A 26,240-nucleotide genomic window follows, 5' to 3' on the forward strand; every position below is an offset into this window, starting at 1 on the left:
CCACGTAATACTCGCATAGTTATGATGTAGTATTCATACTTGGCATACTATTCCCTCTTTAGCTTGTGTCGGTTTGGCACAAACTTCAGCCTGCTTCAAGGTTTCTTTATTACAAAAACACCATTAAAGTAGTTTTTTAAAAAATTGATTTGGCAGTTTTATTAACTGTTGGCTATGGAAGGGGAAGAAAATATTTGTGTTGTCTGCAGCGATGAGATAACCATTTTTGCTGTAGGTGTCTGCGATCATCCCATCTGCTACAAGTGCTCCACACGACTGAGAGTCTTATGTATGGAGAATTACTGCCCCACATGTCGTTCAAATCTTCCTGAAGTGAGTTTTGTCATTACTTTCTCTTTTTGCAATCCTCCAATTTAGATTTCATTCCTATGGCACAACCTATCCCATTTCATTTTGGTTTATCGCCTGCATCTAACAAGGATTACATTCAAATTAAAGCAATCCTCCTGGTTCTTTACCGAAGCCACTTAACCGAAAACATTCATGACTATCAATAAAAAAAACTCTTTATTTCTTTGGCCTATCATTAAGTTTATAACTTTAAGAAAGTTCACTGAAGTTATCTTTTAATCATATTTCTTATAGATTAAAGAACAGTTTTACTTCCCTTTCCTGTAAAATTTTGTTTTTGTTTAATTGAAATTTAAAATGATTTCACTTTTATTTTTCATTATTTGAATTCAAAAAGGAACTCGTTAAAAATTTGAAATTGTCTCGTGAAAACTCCAAGTTTGTTTCTATACGGCATTTGTCTTGTACATAGTTTGATAATTGTGTTGCTAGCATATTTTTTGTTAAGGGATCTGGGCGATTTTACTCCGTTTTATATAGATATTTTTATTAATCAATACGATTACTATTCATAATTAGATATTAATTGCTTCTGAAATAATTTAGAAATATTTTAAATTATTTATGAGATAGAATCCTTACATAATTCCTTTCTCTTTGTAAGCAGTTTACTGTCTTTAACGAATGTGTTCGTAATCACGTATATGTATTATTAAACCCTGCCGAGGACTACTTAGTCTATTATCCTACCTGTTTCGATAAAATAAAATACCAGTAAAATACTAGGGTTGATATATTCGACAGTTCCCTCTCACCAAATATCTGGTCTTGCGCCCACGTAAGAAAATATTATTATTATTATTGCTATTGTGTGTACGTGGCTTGTACGTTATCACAAAAGACACTTTCACAATATTAAATGGTATGTCGCAATCAGGTGCTCTGGTTTCCATCCTCTTATATGTCATTGCTTTTCCATTTCGATAAGTCAATATATTTTTCTGAATTTTCAAATCCCCGTGAAATTTTTTATTATGTTAGTTTATAACCCAGACGTGCAATATATTTTTGCTAAGTCCGTTTAAATATTTAGGACATTATCATTAGTTTTAATTATATTTCTGTTCTGTAACTTTAATGGTATAAACTTAATTATTAATGTCAGTAACGATTTCATATACTGTGACATGGCCACACATTTTAGGGAACGCAACACAGTCTATTAAATAAATCCAGTCTGGTACTCATTTTATTGACCCCATAAGGAGGAAAGGCAAGGTCAACTTCGGCGGGATTTAAACTCGGGCAGTAAAAGGATGTTACTAAATACGGTTAAGGCCTTCTATCTGGAGCTCTACGGTTACTGCTAAATTTAATATCAGATGTTATGTAAACGATATCATTAGATGTAATATGTGAATAATACAAAATCTAAGTAAACAATCTTTTAAAGCTGTAGAGTACATAGACAGTTTAATCTATAACGAATTGAATTGCTAGCCAGCATTGTGACATTTAAGAACTGTGTCTCGAAATATGTTGGACTTATGAATTAGTTGAGAGTCGGAAGTGATTCAGAGATGGTGGCTCAACTCCTGCAGCAAACAAGCTTTGCATCATTTTCGTTAGATAAGGATTCTACAAGCTGCAAACTGAAGTATTGAATAATCTCTATACTACTTCAGATTTACCTATCAGGAAACTGAGCCCCAATTTATGGAGAAAGACATATGCATACACACCGGGGTTCTTAATATATGCACTCTTAAGTTTTCACTATAATGTAAATGAGAAAACGAAAGCAAATTATGGATAAACTCTGCCCTGCTTCAGATTTACTAGACAAGAAATTGGGAACCGGTTTATTCGTGAAGATATATATACACAATAAAGTTCGCCGTACCGCACTCTTAAGGTGTCGCTATTACATTAAATGAAAGTGAAAGTAAATGAAGGCTACGTAATTATTTTAACATGTATGGATTAGGTTTATAATAGTAAAAATTTCCGCAAATAACAATGTATCTCAAAGTCACTGCGCCGCTGCTACGTTCTTAAAGTTTCTTGATTATCCTTCCATTTGCTGTAGTATTCTTCTTTAAGCATTGTATGCTTTCGTCTTTGCACTGAATACTCTGCTAGTGTCCTTATATTTACTATATTGCTGCGGAAAGAATGTCTTTGATGTCAAATTATGTGGATTTACTTCTATTTGACTTCAGTTGTCTTCACTTTTTTCACTAGCCTTGGCATCTTGTTTACACCACAGTCCCTAGTTACTGTCTACTGTCCATAATCACAGCTAGTAACTATGGTATTAAATATCCTTCTTGTCTGATTTTACAAACCCTAGTCACTAAACTGCCAGTCATACACTGAGTCTGATATAACTATCTGATTACTAGTTGTGATCGGTTTATCTGGTTTAAACAATACCTATTTGCTAGTTGTCTCTTACAAATAGGTATTGTTTCTAGTCCATCCAAGTTGTGTCCTTTGTTTCCAATCTCTAAGAAACATGTCTAACGATGGGGGAAAACTTATCTTGTTTGGAAATAGATGAGAATTGGCAACAAGAAAGGATTCAGTCTTCAATTCACTATCTACTCTATGAAAAAATGGATGAGAGAAGGCAGCCCTGATTGATTCCTATGGTATTATTGAACCACCCTTATGAATACTGCCCTAGCTGTTGAATAATACCTTAGTTTCTGTTCCCATGTTGTTCTCATTAGGGACCATACAGCATCATGCCAAACTCTTATCTAACACTTTTTTAAAATCTGCAAAGACAGTAAAGCCTTTTTTTTTTTTGGTGGTGTTTCACACACAGGCTGAAGATCTGCTCAGTGGTTCTGCTACTTTTACAGAAGCCCTCTCGTTCCTCAGCTATATGTTCTTCCTAGATCTCAGTCTATTCAGATTATCTCAGCATTACTTAGCTTACATAGCTGATCTTCAAGATGGTGTGATAATTCTGCCTTTCTTGAGAAGCATTATGATCAGTGACTGAGTCTATGGTGTTAGCCATTCACCAGTATGCCATATTTTATTGCAGGTTGCCATAAAAATGTCGTTTCTTTTCTGTGCTTTATCAGTTCAGCTGGGATGTTGTCAACTCCTATTGATTTTCCATCTTTCGGGAACCTTACTGCAGCTTTAACTTGATCTTGCATGATTAGGTAGTCATTGCCATACAAAGACTCCTGTATGCTGGCACACTTAGATCTTCACTGCTCTGGTAGCTCTGTAGAGTTCTGAGCTGTACTCTGCCCAGCTTTCTGTTTCCTTCTTCTTTTCCTTTTTTCTTTCTTTCTTTTTTTTTTTGTTCTGTAAGCTTTTTACTATATTAGCTTATGATGGCAATTGCTGCTGGCTTATTTCTTTCTTTTGGGGAACTCTTTTACTAAATGGAATGCTTTTTTGTGTTGTTGCCAGGAGGTTACCTTCAATATCCTTTTGTTGTTCAGTTACCCATTTTTGTTCTGCTTCACTTGCTCATTTCTTAATTTCCTTGTTGATGTCATATATTTTGTTCTTTGTTCTTTTGTGTTGTTATCCTTCTTTAGTTTCCTCCTTTTGAAACACATGTCCAATATTTTGTTTATAACCTATAGTTTGGATTTGCAATGGCTTTTTGCCAGAATCTCACATAAAGTCATCTTCAAGGAGGAGCAGGGGTGAAAATTTTCCATCAGGTGTTGCTTGAAATTCTTCAGTGATAGCAGGGTCTTTAAGCTTAGTGAGGTCACATCTCAGCCAACAGTCCTTGAGTTCATTTATTCTTTTCAAGTACACTCTGAAGTTCATCATGACCTGATCATGGTCCCTACCTATGACATCTCTTAGGAATGTTCTTTTGTATATATGTGTATGTGTGTACAGTGCATTGTGAAAGTGATGTGTAAATTCTCATAGTCTGGCTGATCACGTTATACATACGGACATGTGTGCGAAGACCTGTTGATGCAAGTGAAATCGAAATTGAACCAAATTCGATGACTGGCACCTGTACCAGTGCAGCGCTGACAGCTCCATCTGAGCGGGATCACTGCCAGAGCAGCTGTCTGGCTTCTGTGCCGGTGGCATGTAAAAAGCACCATTTGAGCATGATCGTTACCAGCGTCGCCTCACTGGTACTTGTGCTGGTGGCACGTGAACAAAACATTCAAGCGAGGCCATTGCCAGTTCTGCTGGACTGTCTCCTGTGCAAGTGGCATGTAAAAAACACCATTTGAGCGTGGCCGTTGCCAGTACCACCAGACTGGCCCTTGTACTGGTGGCATGTAAAAGCACCCACTATACTCTCAGAGTGGTTGGCGTTAGGAATGGCATCCAACTGTAGAAACTCTGCCATATCAGATTGGAGTCTTAGTACAGCCATCTGGTTCGCCAGTCCTCAGTCAAATCGTCCAACTCATGCTACCATGGAAAGTGGATGTTAAATGATGATGATATATATATATATATATATATATATATATATATATATATACACATACACACATAATGCATCCAACTATAATTGGCTTCCTCAAAGTTAGTCAGTTCCACTGACAAAGTATTGGTCAAGCAAAGGCTACAATAGAAGTCATTTGTCCAAGGTGCTATGCATTGATATTGAACCTAGAGCCAGATGGTTGTAAACCAAACTCCTTTACCCTATTACTATGTATTTACATTACTGCTTGGTTAGTTGATTTCTGTAAAAAAATAACACATATTTTAAATAAAAAATGAAATAATTTTATTCGCTAATTCCATTAATTTATCATATGACATCAATAATAGTATTAAATAATTGGTCATAGTACCAAATTGATATAGTTAACAAAAATGCACACTATATTTTGTTATTTCTCATATGTTTCAATCTTTTTCATATTGCAGGTCGCTTTTATACAAAAATTGGCAAAGTTTGAAGATATACCAAACAAAAACAAGATGTTGGTCAATTCACAGTTCAACCTACTTTTTGAAAATTCTGAGATAGAGAAACGGTTCAACCAGCTAATTGAGCATCGATGTCCGTCTTGCCTGCCTAATAAACAAACGGAATATAAGTTTAGCATGCTTCGTTCACATCTTAGAAACGTACACAAACTTTATTATTGTGATCTGTGTGTGCAACATTTAAAAGTATGACTCCTTTTATTCAAATCTTTCTTATTTATTTATTTATCAAAAGCAAAACTGATTCTAAATTATTTTGTATGGATTTTTCAAGACTTAGGAGAATGATCCTACTTTTGTAATATATATATAATACTTTTAGATGAATGTTTACTTGTTAATCTGTCTGCTTTTCTATAGTATTGTGGGTTAGCTGGGTCCACTATACAGTACCTTAACATCTATCTTAATCCAGTATTATTTTATGAAAAGCATAACAGTCTGACTATGTGTCCAAATCTTTCTTGGTCAACTATCTTAAATAACCCATGTCATCATCTTATGAGATTTCTTCACTCAGTATATGCTGTTTATTGATATTGTGTGAGCAACACATTGGAATATATTGATCAGTGGTTTTTATATTTATTCAACTTGTTTTTACTTGTTTAAGTCCAATGTGAAAATCTTCCCTGGTGTGCTTTTATTGTTAAAATTCTGCTGTCATGTAACATCACAAATAATAATAATATGGATGGATCTTAGAGTGCAAAAACCTTTAGTAACTGATGGAAGTAGCCATTTTAAACTTTAGACTCTATACTAGTGCTTCTCAAAATGAGTGGTGCTACTCCCAGAGGAACAATGAGAATATTTTATGTGGACACTGGGGACAAAAGAAACTGTTGGGCAGGAGGCAAATGGTATATCTATACAGTTTTTTTTTGTGTGTGTTTATCTCCATATTTTATATATGAGCACTAAGAGCACCATCCGTGTGTGATCGTTGCCAGAGCAACAAACTGGCTTCCGTGCCAGCGGCATGTAAAAAGCACCGTTTGGGCATTACAGTTACCAGTGTCACCTTACTGGCACTTGTGCTGGTGGGGCATGTAAAAACATTCGAGCGAGGTTGTTGCCAGTGCTACTGGACTGGTTCCTGTGCAGGTGGCATGTAAAAGCACCCACTACACTCGGAGTGGTTGGCATTAGGAAGGGCATCCAGCTGTAGAAACTCTGCCAGATCACATTGGAGCCTGGTGCAGCCATCTGGTTCACCAGTCCTCAGTCAAATCATCCAACCCATGCTAGCATGGAAAGCAGCCGTTAAACGATGATGATATATATATATTGTGATTCAGGTAAACAAGCAATTTATCATAATTTAAAAAAAAAATTATATATATATATATATATATATAATTTTTTAGAAAAATTATATATATATATATATAATTTTTTTAAAAAATTATGATAAATTGCTTGTTTACCTGAATCACAATACTGACACAAGCTATAATAATGACAATATCAACAATAATAATAAACTGTGAAATATGCATAAGTAATAAACAAAATTGAATATATGTAATGTATACATGTAAATTAAAAACAATAAACTAAAATACTATTTTCAAATCATTGTTAAAATTTGTGGGTAATTCCATACATGCAGTAGAGATGGCCACCACGCCTGTAGTATTAGATAATATCCTAAATTTGGTATGGATATGTATGTGCTTGAATTTTGTCACTGCTAGCTACAAGTGCCATCTGTTAATCTCATAATCTGCTCACATGTATTAAACAGACATGTGTAAACTTGGCAATTTAAATGTAAACAGAGAAATCAATATTTGTGTGAGCATTGAGAAAATTGAACTATAAATCAGAATATAAAGATAACTTTTAACTGGTAGCTATGAGGGTGTATATATGAAGCAGAAAGAATATATTATTGACTTTGGCTGAAACAACACTCTGAAGCTTGGGTCAGTAATTGAAGTCAAGTACTGATGCATCAAATATTTACTTGTAGTGGGATGGTGATGTGGTAAGTTATCCCTCTCTTAAACTAGTATCCAGAACCAAATTACTCTGGCTTGATATTATATATATGTATATTAAAAATGGTGAAGGAAGGTCATTGAAAAAAAGGGGATCTTTTCGGTTTGAACGGCAGTTTTTTCTAGTGGTGTCATACGAAATTTTCACCCATAATTATGACCCTAGTATCGATCTGTTGCATTTCAATCTGTTTTAGGGTTAGGGGTGGGGGGAAGGGTGTCTTTTTTTCTTCAGAAATGTAAATAAACCCAATCTGTTTCTTAAACGAGGGACATATTCATATGGCACAAAATGTTTTCACTTCAATAGACGTCATTGATTGGTTGAAATTGCAGAAATTGAAGAAAAAAACAACAAATATCTTACAAACTATAGAATTTTCTCAATAAAGCCAAGAGAAAAATATGTTTTATAAACACATTCTACCAATATACGAAGTTTCAAAGTGTTTAGTTACCAGGAAATTATTTTAAAAAACTGCCGTTCAAACTGAAAAGATCCAAAAAAGGTGTTAGTAAAAGAACAGGGATGATAGTTTAAAAAGTTTGAGAAGCACTGCTCCAAGTTATTGTTATCTTTAATTCTAGAAGTCATTGTGTCCTTAAGTACTTTTATAATGAGCTACCTTTTGGTTAGCTCATTATAAAAGCTCTTCAGTTTTCAATTTTATTCAAATGCATGTAAAACTCTCAACTTTTTGTTCTCTGACAGTTTATTCAAGGTGTCACTTCATCCTTTATATACTAGCAGTATAATATTGCATTGTTGCCTGCTTATATCCCTTGAATAAATCTTAACCATTTCTATAAAACCCTCATCCTTTTGGTGTTATCTTCAAGGAATGAAGACTACTGAAAAATACTGTTAAACATCTACTTTTATTTTAATCTTCTCACTGAGGACATTGACTCTTCTGTGCATTCCAGCAATACATAGTTTTCCCATTAACTCCTGGATGAAAGAAAGCGAGTTTACATTGAAAGTTGTTTTTATATCCATGAATGCTTGAGTTCCTTCTGGAATATTCTCTCTAAAATGCTATATCTATATTTGTAGCAGATGATCAGAGTTCTGCAATAGTAATCAATAGAATATACTCTTTGTATAGAACTTGATAAGCAAAGCATGTTATTAACATGGAAAGCTTTCAACATCTTGTACACTATCTCAGAGTTCTTCTCTACATTTTTTTTCTTATTTCAAAGACGTTTTCTTTATTCACAGGTTTCTCTGTTGGCTATTTGTACTCATTATTTGGTAATCTATCATAGTCAGATTGTCACTGTGAGTTAGGTATTTTCATACCATTTGGACATCCCTTTTTTCATTCTGTTAAACAGATATACTGTTTTGTTATTCAAAGCACTTTCTCATTCTGTCATCAAAACATTAATTTCAAATACTGGTACAAAGTCACACATTTTGGTGGGAGAGTGTACTTTATTTTATTGATTCTAGAGATGAAAGCAAAGTTGACTTCCATAGAATTCAGAAAGTAGAGTGCATTAACTAAGTATCATGTCATTTTGTTCAGTTTTCTATTGAATCTGCTTATTTCATTAATAAAATATTGGTAGTTTGTACTGTGTACCAATTCCACTTTTGTTTTTTACAGTCAGCTCCATAATGTTGCACTGTCACCTTGCTACTTAGATCTGTGTACCTCTTCTGTGACTATAGAGCTATTTGAATTCTTACAAAAAGCTGTTCATTTACAATTGTTCAGCTGTTTTCCTCATTGAATTCTTTATCTGTCCCTTTTTCATATAAACATCTGTCAGTGTGAAGACTAGTCATTATTGAAATATTTTAGCATCAGGAACATTTGCTTCATCCACTACAACTTGTAAAGTGGTGGTAATAGGAAAGACATTCAAACATAAAAACAGTGCTAAAAATAAAATCTATGAATGACACTAGACTCTGCACACCCAAACATAAATTATCTTACTGTACAATAACTTTGAATAAGAGTCAATACAGAGCAGAGGGGACTCCTTAGTCCTCTCATATAGCACAACACTCTCTAGGTCTTCTAACATAATAAAATGTATCTAGTCCACTATAAGATAAACATAATAATAAAGTTGACTGTTACACTGTGTGTACCTGCATAGAAAAGTGGACCTAAAATGATAATGGGGTCAAATTTTCACCTTGAGTCTTCACATCCTGGTAACACTTGGGAAAATTTAGCTGCTTATCGTCATTGCATTCCTGGGCTTCAAGGTTTGTTTTGATTTTACGCATCACCAGTCATTGTTGGGTGTCATATAAGCAAATATTTGTCAGCTTGTGACACTAACCAAAATTAGAGTAGAGTTGAGGAGACATATTTGACATAAAATGGGATGTTTAGCAGAGTTCCAATTATATAAATGACTAAGTGTTATCCACATATCTTTGTTGTCGTTTAACACTGGTCAGTCTTAATGAAGCAGACCTGACCTATGCTGTGTAAGCATAATTAGCCATATAACTATGATCCACAGATCCAGTACCGCAGATATACTATGCCTCCAACTTTTTTGAAGATCATTCATAAATTTGAACAGACTGTTTTGAATAATGTAGCCTTTTGGGCATATTGTACTTACATCACCCTCCGGTTTGTCCTGGTTACTTGGTCAGAGCACAAATAGATGCTGTCCCTCTGTACTTTGAGATACTCACAACCAGAGTTAATTATAACTCTGGTTATATCTCAAAGTAGTCTTCAGTGCTAATTATGTTATTGATGCTTCTCTTGTTTTTGTTTGTACTGTGTGTGTTTTTTTTTATGCAGATTGAGTTTGAAAGTTTATGTTCATTCTTAGGATGACATTGTTGTGATCATTCAAATTGCTAGAATTAGCAGCCATATTTCTTTTAGTCTATCTTTACTGTGTTGAAATATTCCACATAAATGGACTGAATAACCATGGATGGAACATTGGTTGAATGATTACAAAAATCCCCTATTCTTGTTGTTGATTACAATTGAGTGAATCTAGGTAAGGTTATAGCGAATACATACCTTAATTATGATGATGGTGCTCTCTCATGCCTGTCTCTTTCCAATTTCCAGATATATTAGATGATTGAATACTTTGAGGCAAGTTAACCTGAAAGTAAAAACATTCAAAGGCAAGGTCTTATCAGCTGGTTTTACAACTGGGTTAAAGTGGGTTTCTTTATTTGGGCTTTTCTTGCCTATTGACTGATCTGTCCAACAATATAACTGAGAAGTACATTAACTTAACTCCTACTGCTTTTGAGATTGTTGCTTGATCTCTAGGAAATCAAACTTTGCATAATGATTTATGTGATGCCACTACTATTTGTATCTAACACCCACTAGTCCTATTGGTTTGGTCATTCTTGTCAACATTCTCCAGAAATGAAATTGTTTTAAGTATTAGATGAATGCTGATGCAAATACAATTCACTTCTCAATTCCTTATCCTCTTGATTGGCTTTTTAATAAAGTCATTGCTTTTAAACTGTGTTGAGTAGCACCTCTCTCTTTCATTCACTTTTTAACTCTCTCCGTCCATATTTCCTGGTTGTTGATTCACAATACATTGTATAGTCCCAGATTTATTTATTCCTCGCTTATTATTTTGGTTACAACCTTCTGGTATGGATTTTTAAGATATCTGCTACAATGCCAATATCCTTTAATGAAATGTCTGGATGTGGTTTTCATTGAGATTTCATAGAATTGTTAATCCTTTTCGTGAAGTTAACTTATTGATATTAAACTATCAAGCATAATAGCATGCGTACATTTTTGCACTTTTACTTGGGAAATGGATAATGACATTCTATACTAGCTCAGTGGTTGGAGCATCTATACTATATAGCTCAGTGGTTAGAGCGTCGAGCTTACAATCATGAGGTTGTGAGCTCGACTCCCAGACTGGGCTGCGTATTGTGTTCTTGAGCAAGACACTTTATTTCACGTTGTTCCAGTTCACTCAGCTGTAGAAATGAGTTGCGACGTCACAGGTGTCAAGCTGTATCGGCCTTTGCCTTTCCCTTGGATAACACTGATAGCGTGGAGAGGGAAGGCCGGTATGAATGGGCAACTGCTGGTCTTCCATAAACAACCTTGCCTGGACTTGTGCCTGGGAGGGTAACTTTCTAGGTGCAATCCCATGGTCTGTGTTGTGACCGAAGGGGGTCTCAGACTAGACATATCAGTGTGAAGAGGTATTAATGATGTCCAATTAATTGTAACCCTTTGGATTATTTAACTATTTTTGCCATGTGTATTTTAATATTTAGTTCCATTTATTGCCTTATGCTAACTCAGTGTTAAATTATCATTTTAATTTATTTTGTAGATCTTTACGTCAGAAAGAAAGCTTTACACTCAAGCTGAACTTGCTCATCATCGTAGTGTAGGGGATCCCGATGATTCTTCCTATCGAGGTCATCCACTATGTCAGTTTTGTCAAAAGCGTTACATGGATATTGATGATCTCTATCGGCATTTGCGTAAAGATCACTTGTTCTGCCATTTTTGTGATGCAGACAACATCTCTAATCAATACTACGAGTAAGTCTATTATTATTTTGATTTCAATTTGATTTTTCCAATGTTATTGAGCTTTCAAGTAAGTACCTTATTTTTTGATAAGATCCTTAATTTATGTCCTAACGAAAGTGCGTAACTCAGTAGTTAGTGTCAGGCTCACAACCATGAGGTTGTGTGTTCGATTCCTGGACTGGGCTGTGTGTTGTGTTTGTTGAGCAACACACTTTATTTCACGTTACTCCTGTTCACTCAGTTGTAGAACTGAGTTGTGACATTGCTGGTGCCAAGCTGTATCGGCCTTTGCTTTTCCCTTGGATAACATCAGTGTTGTGGAGAGAGGAGGCTGGTATGTATGTGCGACTGCTGGTCTTCCATAAACAACCTTGCCTGGATTGATGCCTTAGAGTGTAACTTTCTAGGTGCAATCCTATGGTCATTCAAGACCAAAGAGGGTCTTTACCCTTTTAATGTAGCCTGTCATCAAAAGTAAATGTCAAATTTATAAATGTCCTTATGGTATTAGTTGATATTAAGGACAGCAATATCTGCATTGACAGGGTATGGGCAAGGTGTGATTGTCTTAATTTGACTGAGGTGTGAAGGTGAGCAGGAATGAGAGAAAAACTAACAACCAAAATGGATAAATGAATGTTGAGGTGGTTTGGCTACATGGAGGAGATGAATGAGGAGCAGATGGTAAGGAGTGTGATGAAGGCAGAAGTGGCAGGCAACAGAACCAGAGGCAGACCTCAGATCCCCATAAGTAATGTTTAAATATTGAGTAAGAAGGAAAGATCTCTAAATTTCAAAATTAGAATTCAATCATTAACCTAATTATGAACATTTTCACTGACTTCTTTCCAATGATTTAAGTTTTTTAATATCATTTGTGTAAAGAATGTAGAGTAAGTAGTTTCTATTTCTTCATGTTTCAAGAATTAGTCCATCAAGGTAATCTTATAAACTTCAGAATAGGTAGTATTCAAATAGATTAAGAGGATATGGAAAGTTTTCAATCTTTTCAGAAGTGGTCTTTGCTGTATGGAATCATGCATTATCATGATGGAACACCACTTCTTTGCATTTCACTAAAGTAGATCTCTTTTCTTTCAAAGAAGTGTTTAACCTTTTAGCAGTCAGCTTACTCTGTCAAGTGTAATGTTTATTTATTCACATTGCTTTGACTTAATCATGCATTATCTCATAGCTTTGATATTTTGATGGTTTACTTTTAGAAATACATTGTAAGATAGATGTGAGATGCCAGATCTGGCTAGTTTGAACATTAAACAGGTACAATACTTGGGCTAGATATGGCTGGTTTAGATGCCAAAAGGTTAAACATTCTAACTATTGACAGTAAATATCTGCTGTAATTGTTTCATTAACTGGCTGCAATTCAAAATGGATCACACCAACACAGTCCCACCCGACACTAAACAATGTTTTTCTTGGCTGGAGGTCTCTTGGATTGTGGTTTAGCCAGTTTGCCTTCAGTGAACCATTGTTTGTGTCACTTAACAATCTTGTAAAAGATTCACTTTTCATCATTACTTGCTAATCTTTTAAAAATGGTGATATGTGTTCATGAATGTGTAGAGAAGTGCAGATATCCATTTGTAATATGTGTCGTTTTCTGTCAAATTATGGGAACTCATTTTCCAAGCTGTTGCAGAAGCCAAACTATTGAATGACTTGAATTCAGCTTCTAGGTTGCTTCAACCATAACAGCAATGTTTTGATAAAGTTTTCACAAAAGTAGATTTTCATTAAACTTAACCAGACAGCCTTAAACAACTTAGGTGACCTAAATGAAATTTCTGTAAATTTTGTTTCAACTGGAAGAGTATGTTGTTTTGTACATTTACACATTAACAAGTATGTTGTTGAGTATGTTTCATTTACCAGTTTATGAAGACTTTCTTTCTCTCTTTTAGTGAATACAGCGTGTTAAAGGAACATTTTCGAAAGGAACATTATTTATGTGAAGAGCCCGAGTGTGCCAATGCACAATTCACTCATGCATTTCGCACTGATATTGACCTTAAAAAACATATCACTCAGGAACATGGGCAAAATCTTACCAAGGCCCAAGCACGACAGGCACGCACTATTGATTTAGATTTCCAACTGCCTCCACGCATCAGAGCTAGAGGTAAGACTTAAATTTTCAAATATAACAGTTTACTAATATGTATTGAAGTTTACTTTAATTAATATATCATTTGTTAATAATTAATTTAATAATTTGCTTTGTCTGTATTTATCACACTATTATACGTTTCTAAGCCATGATAATTCTGTTTATAGATTTTGGCTTGTAATGTTGGTTATAAAAGATGAACTGATTCTTTCTATAATGTATCAGTTTCTCATTTTTAACTTTCTGTAGATAGCAAAATACTTATTTCATCCAAGCCAGCATGGAAAATAGACAGCCTCTTCAGACACATAAATGATGTGTCTGAAGAGACTGAATGTGGCTCATATGGAAATATGAGTAAAAGAATAATGTAGTTCCCCGACAAATATAGTTTCAGGTTATGTGATCATTATTGTGGGATATCCTACTTATATGATAGGGGAGCTCCAAAAGGGGTCTCAGGGAGTAGTGTCCCTGCCTTTCCGAGCTAGTTTTCCATCACATTTCTTAAAAATCATGGTAGAGCCCTTGGTCTCAGGACTACTCATGTCTAGAAACTGAGGTTGAGGATAAGCAAGGGCATGCTCCCTGCGGAAAATCCAGCTCCAAAAAAGCCTCATGACAACAGCAAAGAAGCATGGGTACCAGCCAGCCCAAAGGTTGGGGTGGGCTGCACCTGCCTACCTCAAAAAGGAAGGTACAAACCCTATCTTGGCTCATGCAAGCATGACTTGCCTTATGATGTCCGATAGCCTGAGTAGAAACTTGGAGTGAGGTTTGGAAGTTAGGAAGTGGGCAGTCTGTGTGGAAGGGGGACTGAGGTGTGTGAGGAAGAGGAAGGTGGATGTGTGCAGAAGGCTTGGTGACCAGGATGCAAGATTTGTGGGGGTCAAGGGAAGAAGGTACATGTTGTGGTCAGGAAATGGCAAGGGGACTGGAGGTGTGGGAGTTTTGGTGAAGGAAGAAATCTGTGTCAAGGTAGTGGAGGTTAGGAGAAAGAGTGACAGTGTTGAGGGTGATTTGTGGGTATGGTCTGCAAAGAAGAATCGCTGATTAAGTGCATAAGATAGATGAATTGGTTTGGGGCATGGGTGATTTTAATGGACATGTTGGGAAATGGATTCAGGAATTTGAGGGTGTGCATGGGGGAAACAGAATTGGGGAGAGAAATATAGAAGGAAGGATGCTGTTGGAGTTTTGCAATGAGGAGGAGTTGTGTGTGGCAAACACATGGTTTAGGAAAATGGAGAAAAGGAAAGTGACTTTCAGTGCAGGAGGGAATGAGACAGATTGATTTCGTGTTGGTTGGCATGGAAAACAGAAAGTATCTGAAAGATGTGAAGACAATACAAAGGGAGTTGCAGCACAGGTTGGTGGTTTCTGACTTGGATAAGAAGAAAGTTAAAAACTCTGTAAGAAAGGGAACACTAGAGCAGAGAAAGGTGTGGAAACTGAAGGAAGAGGAAACAAGAGCAAAGTTTGAGGAGAGAGTTGGGGAGTTGGTAAGCATTGGTGCACTGGATTTGTGGAAGTCTTTTAAAGAAGGGATACTAAACGCATGTAACAAAGTGTGTGGAAGGATGAAAAGTAGAAGAGATCTAGGAGATATGTAGTGGTGGAACGAGGAGGTGAGGGATGTGATAATGAAGGAGGCGCACAAGGCTCTATGTTATAATGGGACTGAGCAAATGAAAGCCAGTTATAATGACATGAAGAATTGTGCAGAGAGGGTGGTTGCGAGATCTATGAGGAAGGAGACTGAGGAGAAGTTGAGCAGGCTGGATGAGAACCCAGAGAGAGTGTTTAGGTTTAGAAATTAATGAAAAAAAGATGGAAGAGATGTTGAAGGAGGGAGATGTATGAGGGGGAGTGATGGAAGGTTGAATTTTAGTGAGAAGGGCAGGGGATGAGTTTGGAAAGAGCATATGGAGGGAATTATGAATGAGGAGAATGAATGGAATCAGAAGTTTTGGGAGCATGCAATGAAGATCGCGGAAAGGATGTTGGAGAGGAGAATTCAGAAAACGGTAGATGTGGACATGATGCAATTTGGTTTTATGCCAGGAAAGGGGACAATAGATACAGTCTTCATTGTAAAGAGATTGCAAGAGAAATGCTGATATAAGGAGTGGTACATGTGCTTCGTTGATCTAGAGAAGGCATTTGATAGGGTTCCAAGGAAGGTGATTGAGTGGACATTGAGGAAGAGAGGTGTACTAGAGGTAATAGTGAGGGCAGTGATGAGTTTGTATGAGGGGGGTAAAGACGAGTTAAAGTTGGATCAGAGCTGTCGGAGGAGTTTATGGTGAAAGTTGGTGTGCATCAGGGATCTGTGTTGTCACTGTTGTTGTTTGCAATAGTGGTTGATGTGGTGATGGAGAGTGCAAGAGAGGGATTGATAATGGGGATACTGTATGCGGATGGCTTTGTTCTGATGAGTGAGACGATGGAGGGATTGAGGGAGAAGTTTTGGAAATGGAAGGAGGCGTTTGAAAGTAAACCTCGGGAAGACAAAGGTGATGGTGAGCGGGGTGGAAGAAGTTTTAGTGTGGTGTGTGTGGGAGGAGGGTAATGGCAAATGTGGTGTTGTGTATGATATGTGGGAAATGGATTCATGGTAGATGTATGAAAATGAAGGTGACCTCAAGACTGGCAAGAGAGTTTGTTTGTGGAAGATGTGAGAAAGGAGGTGGAGGGCTGGTGAAACCAGTGGAAACGCTATGTGATGAGGTAGAAGTGGTGAGAGGATTTTATTATTTGAGAGATAGGGTAGATGTAAGTGGTAGATGTGAAGCATCTGTGGCAGCAAGAGCAAGACTTGGCTGGGTGAAGTTCAGGGAATGTGGAGCATTATTATATGGGAAAAGGTTCACTTTGAAGATGAAAGGAAGGGTTTATCGGAGTTGCGTGAGATCTGCAGTGCTGCATGGGAGTGAGACATGGTGTCTGAGGGAAAGCGAAATGGCAGTTTTGAGGACTGAGAGAGCAATGTGTGATGTGAAACTATTGGATAAAAGGAGGGCTGAGGACTTGATAGGGATGCTGGGGCTGGAAGAATCGGTGGAACAGCTGGTAAAGACAGATGGAGTTTGGTGGTATGGACATGTGTTGAGGAGGGATGAGGTTCATGTTCTGAAGAGAGTGCTTGAGTTTAAAGTGAATGAACTGTGAAAGCAAGGTCAACCAAAAAACAACGTGGAGGAGCAGATTGGGAGGGTTGGCTTGAGGAGAGAGGACACCTAAAACTAGGCTGGATGGTGTGAGAGTGGTTGCTGTAAGAGTGAGGTAGACCTGACACCCCCGCCTATTAACAGGGGGGACAAACCCGGATTTAAAATATTGGAATTCATCTTCATCATCACCATGGTCATTGTTCAAAGAATTTGGTACCAGCCAAAAGACTGATAACAAATTCCTCAAAATAGCTACCATAATTGTTGCGAAAATTTAATCAAAAGCTATTTCAGTTTAATAAAATTTGTAAATTCAAATAAGATGTGAATTCTAATGTTTCAGGCAGACCTGTTCTTGTTTTCTTTCAATTCTTTATTACATGTTGATCACTAAGTAAAAATAGTAATCTTAGATATTGCTCAGGACTTTTAGCTGTTAAGGAATTTTATTTAACTGTAAAAGAAATTTACATGAAAATCTGAATGTTGCAGATATTGGTGGTCGTCCAGACTACAGAAATGAAGCAAGTTCTCGTGGAAGATATTCTAAAGCTCAAAAAGGAAGGGCATATTTTGATGGAAGGTAAACATCTATTTACATTTTCTTCAATAGTTATATGCACTAATGTATTTGTAATGTTTTATTTATTGGAATATAAACGTTCAGATTGAATGAAATTTTGTCATAATTTTTTTCAAGAGATCCACTTAGTGAAAGTAAGTGATGTTATTGCAGAGTTGGTCAATACATTTTCTAGAAGCTAAGAATCTGAACAATATTTTTGTAATAAACTTCAAACCTGTGATCTTTGTTCTATTTATCATGACACATAGAACACAGCTCTTCAATAGTTTCCATGCCTGTACAGACACATTTTCAGTATCATATTGAAGAGAAGTTTGTTCAACTCAGAAACAGTTGAGGAGATCCAACATGCTGGAAATAGATGTCCTTCATCTTGATCTGTAGTCTGGTTTAGTGGAATCGGAACTTAAATTATTCAGGATTTGGTGTGATGCTGACTATATAACAGTAGGTAGGAATGTATTAGTTACATAAGCCAGTGAATCTTAAACTGACAAATACCAGCCCCTACTCCATCTCCTTTCCTAATATGTACAAGTTGAAAAGTAAGTCATGTTGTATTTTTTACATGATCACATTGAAGGTACTTTTTCAATAGTTAGGTAAATTAAACATTAAATTTTATATTCTAATGGTTCCTTCTTTGTTTGCAGATTACTTTACACTGTTGTGGTTAAATTCATATCAATCTTTACCCTTATAAAATGATTTTAGATCAGATGTATATCAGACACTGCATGCTATATGAATTCCAAAGGGGCTCTTCAGCAGTGGAAGTGGCAAGTAATATTCACCCAGTCTATGGAAATGAAGCTTTAAGTGTTCAGGCATGCCAATGATGGTTTCACTAGTTTTGCTTAGGAAATGTTTCTTCTGCAGATTCTCCTGAGTCTGGATGACCAAGTTTTGTTGATATTGAGCTTCTGAAAATCATAGTTGAAGAAAATCCAAAGCAAACTGCACAAGAATTAGTTGAAGTCATACTTTGATCATAAAACATCTTCATGTCTTAACTTGGTTATTAGGTTCCCTCATCATCTGAATGCTTCTCATCTTAATCAAAGAGTTGCTTTCTACTCATCTTTGAAGAATAGACTTGCTATTGAGTCTTTCCTAGGTAGAATCATCACAAGTGATGAAAAGTGGATACTTTGATCATAAAACATCTTCATGTCTTAACTTGGTTATTAGGTTCCCTCATCATCTGAATGCTTCTCATCTTAATCAAAGAGTTGCTTTCTACTCATCTTTGAAGAATAGACTTGCTATTGAGTCTTTCCTAGGTAGAATCATCACAAGTGATGAAAAGTGGATTCTCTATAATCATATCCAATGAAAAAAACAATGCTTTGTACCCAATGAAAAAGGAGAATCCATCTCCCAAGCCAGGCTACAACCATATTTAATGCCATAATCTTTTCCTGAATGACTTGGGCAATATCTGGCCTTAGATTGTCATGTAAGATCAACACTTCTTTATGATTGACCAATGGTAGGTACTTTTTGTAAATTTTTATGCATTGCTTCTAAGTTGAGAACAATATTTCTCTGCATTAACTTCAGCCAAAATGAAACAGTAATGCAGCTAAGTATTGTCATTTGGAAGCCCAGCACATAAAAAGTGTCTATCATTGGTAAACCATAAAGGGGTGTTGCTCTGAGACCATATATTTCCCAAATCACTCAGGAAAAAGATTGTGGCATTGAATATGGAAGTTTTGCCTCACCCTTCTTACTCCATCTGTAGAGGGAAAACAGTTAATCAGCTGTGAAGGGGTTAAAAAGGATACTGATGTTTCTTTACTTCAAAATCCAAAGAATTTTATGTCTGAGGGATCAACGATTTGCCAAATAGATGGGATTATGTTATCAATAGTGAGAGGAGATATATTTTGATTGAATCCATTAATTAAGACCAAAGAAGCATTTGTTTCTTTCCAATATAATAACTGAAATTTTTTGTTCCCCTCCTTGTTATTGAGAAGGCAAAATAGAATTTACATCTTTATAATTCTTCTTTGTTTGCCATGGTGTTAGACAAATTAAAAAAATATTGGAAAGCAGCTTGATTTATTAAACCGAGCAATTTGTTTGCCCTATTTTCAAACCTCACATTCCCCTCCACAAGTGAGAGTCCTTATGAGAAACACTGTCTTGGCTAAGTTGATTTTACAAAAAGCTGTTAATCTATGTGATATAATGTTGTTATTAACTGTTATGAAAATGTTGGAGAAACACTAGAAAAATTACAGGATTGAGTAGTGAAAATAACGGAGACCTATTATATCCAAGTTGGTACAAGAGAATTTTTATGGATAGAATTAGGTTTGTGTGTGTGTAATCACATTGTAACTGCTAGAATTGTCTTGAATAAAGTAAAAATGCTTTTGACCTAGAAAAGGCATTTGACATGGTTCTATTTTGTATAGTCTGTCAAGCAATGAATCATCATTATCATTTAACATTCGTTTTCCATGCTAGCATGGGTTGGATGGTTTGACAGAAATTGACCAGCTGAAGAGCTGTTTAGGCTCCATGTCTGTTTTGGCATGGTTTCTACAACTGTTTGCCCTTCTTAATGCCAATCACTTTACGGAGTGTACTGGCTGGTTTTACACAGCACCACAAGGAAATGTTTGTATCAATGAAGGAAGTCAATAAGAAGTGTCAGATTAAGATTATCAACCAAGCTCTGTATTGACATTCTTTTCATCATTTTTGTCCCTAAAAACAAAGAAAATAATCCCCAACTAGACACTGTTACTAGCTTCAGTATATAGAGTAAGTTATGGCGCATGTTATGAAGTAAGACCAAGTTTAAAGTATTAGAGTGGTTTAGGCTTCCTAAACCCAACAGACAGTACTCTAGGCACCATCTTCAAAAGTGAGTATGCAGAAAGATGGCTTTAAGAATGGGCTGTTATACTGTTGTAGAAGATAACAATTCTAATTTTACTTGTTCGAAAATCTCTGTTATCAGTGAAGTGATCTTTTTTAATATATAAGCAGTTAGTGGATAAGACTTCGCTATCTAAATTCATAGTAAGCAGTGAGTGTTTACAAAGATGTAGTGGATCTCTAGCAGACTTGAAGAGAACTAGGACTACAGATGTGCTAGATGCACTGGATTAGTTATCAGTAAGAGCACTCATGAAGTGATGGTCAAGTACTAGATGTAGATAATAATTAGGTGATCTGATTGTGCTGGCGGCAGTTATCATCATCATTTCTGTTTTCTCACACATGAGCTCATATCTCAGTTGCCTGAATATGGAAGATCTCTGGAGATTGTAGAGACATGAATTGAGTATGATTTGTTGAATGTATATTGTTACATGGAAAGCATAAGTGGACTAGAATAGCTGTTTATTATACATAATCTGAAGTGCAAGTATGTTGATATAGATGATATCTACATTATCTACAAAAATGTGTGATATCTACATTAGCTTGTAGAAATAATTACTTAACCCTTTAGTATTCAGTTTATTCTGTCAAATATAATGCTTTTTTTTATTCACATTATTTTGAATTGATGATGCATTATCTCATAGCTTTGAGGTTTTGATGATGTGGTTGTTTATTTTTAGAATGACTAAGTAGGGTAGGTGTGCGAAGTAAGTTCTGGCCAGTTTAAACATAAATTGGGTAGAATATTTGAGCCAGACATGGCTGGTTTAAACGCTGAAGGGTTAAAATAATCACTTAGAGTTCTGAAGGGCAGCGAAATTACAATATAACTATAGTTCCTTTTTAGCAATTACATATTCTTTTCTCTCATGATTTTTAATGAAATATTGTTTGTTCTTCCCTAGAGATGCTGATTTACAGAAAGCTATAGCAGCTTCTATAGAAGATGAGGTCCAACATCAGCAAGCATTAATGAAATCAGAAGGGGAAAAGACTGTCAGAAAGGAAAAGTCTGAAAACAACTCTACTAAGCCTTTACCAAAATTAAGCTTGAATGAAGATTTTCCAAGCCTTCCGTCTGCTACTGGAGTTAATAATGATCAAAGCACATTCCAAACCCGTTGGGCTACTCGATCAAATCCACATAACTTAGCTAACAATATGGTTGAAGAATTTCCATCATTAACATTGAACTCTTCATCAACTGTTAATGCTGAGGTGAAACCAAGTCTTAAAACTTACATTAGTAAGAAGAAAGAGACAAACTCTCATAAACAGAAACAACCAGTTTTATTTGAAGAAGACTTCCCTCAGTTAGCAACCTCAAATAAGAAAAATAATTCTGCCAATCATGCCTCTGGTACACAACCAAATGTATGGACCAAAAATACAAAGCAGCAACCCAAAAAGCAAAAGCAAACAACATTCAATTATAGAGTACCTATGAATATTGATTCAACCGATATAAGTCAATTATCACACACAATGCCAGTGTCTGTCAACACTAAGCAGCAGACCAATGTGAAACAACCAAGTGCCAAAGACCAAAGCAACAATAAGCAAGCGTCTAGTGCTAAACAGTTTGCCGGTGTTAAGCAACAAACTAATAATTCTAAGCAACAGGCCAGTAATAAACAAGCCAGTAATAAGCAACAGAGTAATAATAAACAAACCAGTGCTAAAGCAAATGATATGTCACCTGTTGTAACATTGAAAGATGTTAGCAAATTATTAGATAGTGAAGAAAACTTCCCAAGCTTAACAAATAAGAAGAAAAGTCAAGAAAACAATGTTCCTGTTGCTACTTGGCCTATTAAAAAACCTACTGTAAAAAACTCAGAAGAAAAAAAATCAAATTCTTTTACTGGGAGCCTTGTGTTGAAAAGTAAAAAGAATAAAGAAAAAAATTCTTCTACAGAAAAGGTGTCATGTGATTCATCAACTAAAGATGTAAAGAAACCTGTACCTGCTGCTGATTCTTCTGAAAGTAGTGCTGCTGCCTCCGACCCTGATAGCTCAAGAGGGAATAGTAAAAGTTGTGTGGATTGTGTGATACAGTTAAATGGTAAAGCAGAGTTGGATGAAGGTAGGGCTGATAAAATAGGTAAAAACTGGGAAGAGTCAGATGTAAAAGCTGACACAAAGCGAAACACAAGTAATAAACAGCTTGATGCTAGACCCAAAGAATTTACTGTTCAAAATATACTGTCTGAAGAAGATTTTCCTGCTCTTTGCAAAAATGACAAACTTGCACAGGGATCAAGTTCAAAAACTTCTGTGAAACCACCTCCTGGTTTTGCAGGTTTCCCTAACAACAAAGACAGTAGTTCAGCCTATAAATCTTTACTGCCCCGACCTCCACCAGGCCTTTCATTGTCAAATTCTGCAATTACTAACTTTCAACAAGCACTAACTGGTCAACATCCAATAAATGCAACCCTTAAATTTAATTACTGTCCCCCTTCAAATTTTGTGGGACGTAACCGACAATTGATCACTGAGATTCGCACTGCTCTTTCCAATGATGAAAATCGTTTTGACACTTTTAAATCATTATCTCAAGATTTCCGTCATGGTGTAATCTCATCCCAAGAATACTATCGACAGTGTTTTGATTTACTTGGGTCTGAAAACTTCCCTAATATTGTTCAAGAACTTATTGCTCTTTTGCCAGATATTGCTAAGCAACAGGCTTTATTTGGGGTTCATCAAGACAACTCCGCCACACATATTAACACTGCTTCAAAGCATGTTTGGACTTCAAAGGAGAACCTTCTCCAGAGTTGCCACGTCTGCCAACAAGTACTTTCTCAATCTGACTATAAGGCACACATTTCTCTCTACCATCAAAATAGTGACTTCACATGGGATTCTAGAGAGCCATCTTCATGGTCATGTGGTAATTTTCAGAATACTAGTTTGGTTAAGGCAAAATAATATTGTTTTACTTTTAGACCTTCAAAATGATATAGTGAAATTTTGTCCATGATCATCTGTGATACAAGACATTACTCAGGATGTTGTTGGGAGTGTATAATTTTGTTTTTTTAATGTTCTTTTCCCTTGTTTTCATTGTTTGGTATCATCCAACAGGAAAACCAAGTCAGCTATTTTGACTTTTTTTTTCATATTTATTTCTCTAGCTATTTACTTTCCAGGTGTGAGCTTATTTCTGTCAGGTAGAAATGAGTTCCTGTCTGAAGATATTTTGTTTATACATTCTATAATTTACATAAAATTATTTGAAAATAACTCAACAAATCCAAATATATTTCCACTGCAGACCAGCTTTAAATTGTTTTTGTTGTTGAGGATGTCAACATCTCACTTGAATTGAGATATCCAACGCAATTAAATATCTGCAGCTATATATTTGACTCTTTCTTGAAATTAGGTGAAAATTTGAGATATATCTTCACATTTCTTATAAACTGATATGAAGGAAACTAATTTTATACTATTCAAAATCTATTGAGGTCAACAACTCTTTACTCTGTTCCCATCCTAATTTCACTGCTGCTTAATATTTGCCCAGCTCTGTTGTACAAAAGTCTAAATTTATTATAATGGGCTCACGTCTTCATGTTCTCTTCACAACAATTACTTCAGTTGTTGTAAGATTGAATAAAAATAAGATTGTTTACCAATGCCAGCATTTTTGAAAAATTGCTTTGTGATGGTGCTCATAAAAATGGTCAGTCAGATACATTGAAATGTTAGCTAAATACATAAGAATCATATCTGTAAGTTCAGTTAGTATACCGTGTACATCAGATAAACAGGTTTATATAACTACAGAAATGAAGCAGACTTCAAGTTTGTTATTTTATTTTCTCATATACAAGGTAACCTTTTTAATATATGTTGTAGGTTTAATTTTTAAGTTTTAGCTTATGACTATGTATATATTGCTATAATTATCCTTTTAGTGTACAGTGAGGAAAAACAGGTTTAATTTTTAAAAAAATGTTTTTTTAGTTTATGAATATATATGTATTGCTATTAAAATGTAAGCATGCTTATGCTCTTGGAAAGCTATATGTATATATTCAGCTAATTTGTTTTGGAATTATCATTGCAGAAAGTTTTAAAATTGATTTCATAAATCTCAATTTTTTTTTGTTTTTTGTTTTTTATGAATTTGAGCCTTCAATAGGAAATGTTCTGAGCCTGGCATGTCAAACCAGAATATGATTACTGAGTAATTACAAAGATATTTCCATTGAATTACCTTCTTTAGTTACTGTGTTTTTTTTTGTTTGGTCTATTGGTAAAATAAAATAAATTTATTACTTTCCTACAAAAAAAGAAAAAAAATTGAGATCAGACATGAAGATAATTTTCTCCAGGTTGAAGTTCATATTTGATAAATGCATTAAAGAATTTGCTAAAACCAGCTTTAGACATTTGTATTTGTACTTAATGGGTGTGTAATTACATCATCATCATCATCATCATCATCATCATCATTTAACGTCTGTTTTCCATGCTAGCATGGGTTGGATGGTTCGACCGGGGTCTGGTAAGCCATGGAGGCTGCAGCAGGCTCTAGTCTGATTTGACAGTGTTTCTACAGCTGGATGCCCTTCCTAACGCCAACCGCTCCATGAGTGTAGTGGGTTTTTTTTACGTGCCACCAGCACAGGAGCCAGAGCAGGCTGGCAAATGGCCACGATCAGTTGGTGCTTTTACGTGTCACCGACACGGACGCCAGTCAAGCAACGCTAGTAACTGCCACGCTTGAACGGTGCTTTTTACGTGTCACCGGCATGGGTATCTTAACTACAATTTCCATTTGAATTTTTTGATGTTGACGAACTTAACTCAACAGGTCTCCTCAAGAACAGCGGGTCACTCTACGATCCAAGGTTAGCACAGCAGGCTGTCCTGCAAGCATGAACTCACTTCATTTGTCGCTTCTTCGGATCCTCAAGAACAGCGAGTCACTCTACGATCCATGGTTAGCACAGCAGGCTGTCTTGTGAGCCATGAACTCACTTCATTTGTCAGGTCTTCAGAGGTCTTGGTCTTTCGTCATAACCTCTGTGAGGCTCAAAGTATGAAGGTCATGCTTGACCACCTCGTCCCATGTCTTCCTGGGTCTACCTCTACCCTGGATTCCTTCAACTGTTTGGGAGTAGCACTTCTTCACACATCTCTCCTCATTCTTCCTTAGTACATGACCGTACCAACACAATCGTCTCTCCTGCACGCTGCATCCAATGCTTCTTATGCCCACCATTTCTCTCAGGATGCTTACACTCTGTCATGCATGGACACTGACATTACACACCCAGCGGATCATGCTAGCTTCATTTCTCTCAAGCCTACGCATGTCCTCCGCAGTCACAGCCCATGTTTCACTGCCATGAAGCATGGCAGTTCACACACATGCATCGTACAATCTACCTTCCACTCTGAGCAAGAGACCCTTTGTCGCCAGTAGGGGTAGAAGCTTCCTAAACTTTGCCCAAGCTATTCTTATTCTAGTGGTAATGCTCTCTGAGCATCCACCCCTACTACTAACTTGGTCACCTTGGTAGCAGAAACTATCAACTACTTCTAGTTTCTCCCCAAGGAGTGTAATGGAATCTGTTTTCTGAGTATCAATGGTGTCTATTGCCCCTATGCATC

The 26,240-nt window shown here is 36.1% G+C and overlaps 1 protein-coding gene across 1 annotated transcript; it reads left to right on the forward strand.

Moving 5' to 3' along the window:
* Window positions 1-23: 23 nt before the first annotated feature.
* On the forward strand, window positions 24-25,003 carry LOC115209204 (E3 ubiquitin-protein ligase ZNF598). Its single transcript, XM_029777455.2, has 6 exons — window positions 24-333; window positions 5,203-5,451; window positions 11,601-11,815; window positions 13,732-13,949; window positions 17,603-17,693; window positions 21,512-25,003. Exons 1-6 carry the CDS (start codon window positions 175-177, stop codon window positions 23,541-23,543), a joined length of 2,964 nt encoding a protein of 987 aa, XP_029633315.1. The 5' UTR covers window positions 24-174; the 3' UTR covers window positions 23,544-25,003.
* The last annotated feature ends 1,237 nt before the right edge of the window (window positions 25,004-26,240 follow it).

The sequence above is a fragment of the Octopus sinensis genome, linkage group LG3, assembly GCF_006345805.1.
Source record: "Octopus sinensis linkage group LG3, ASM634580v1, whole genome shotgun sequence".
In the NCBI taxonomy this organism is placed as follows: Eukaryota; Metazoa; Mollusca; class Cephalopoda; order Octopoda; family Octopodidae; genus Octopus; species Octopus sinensis.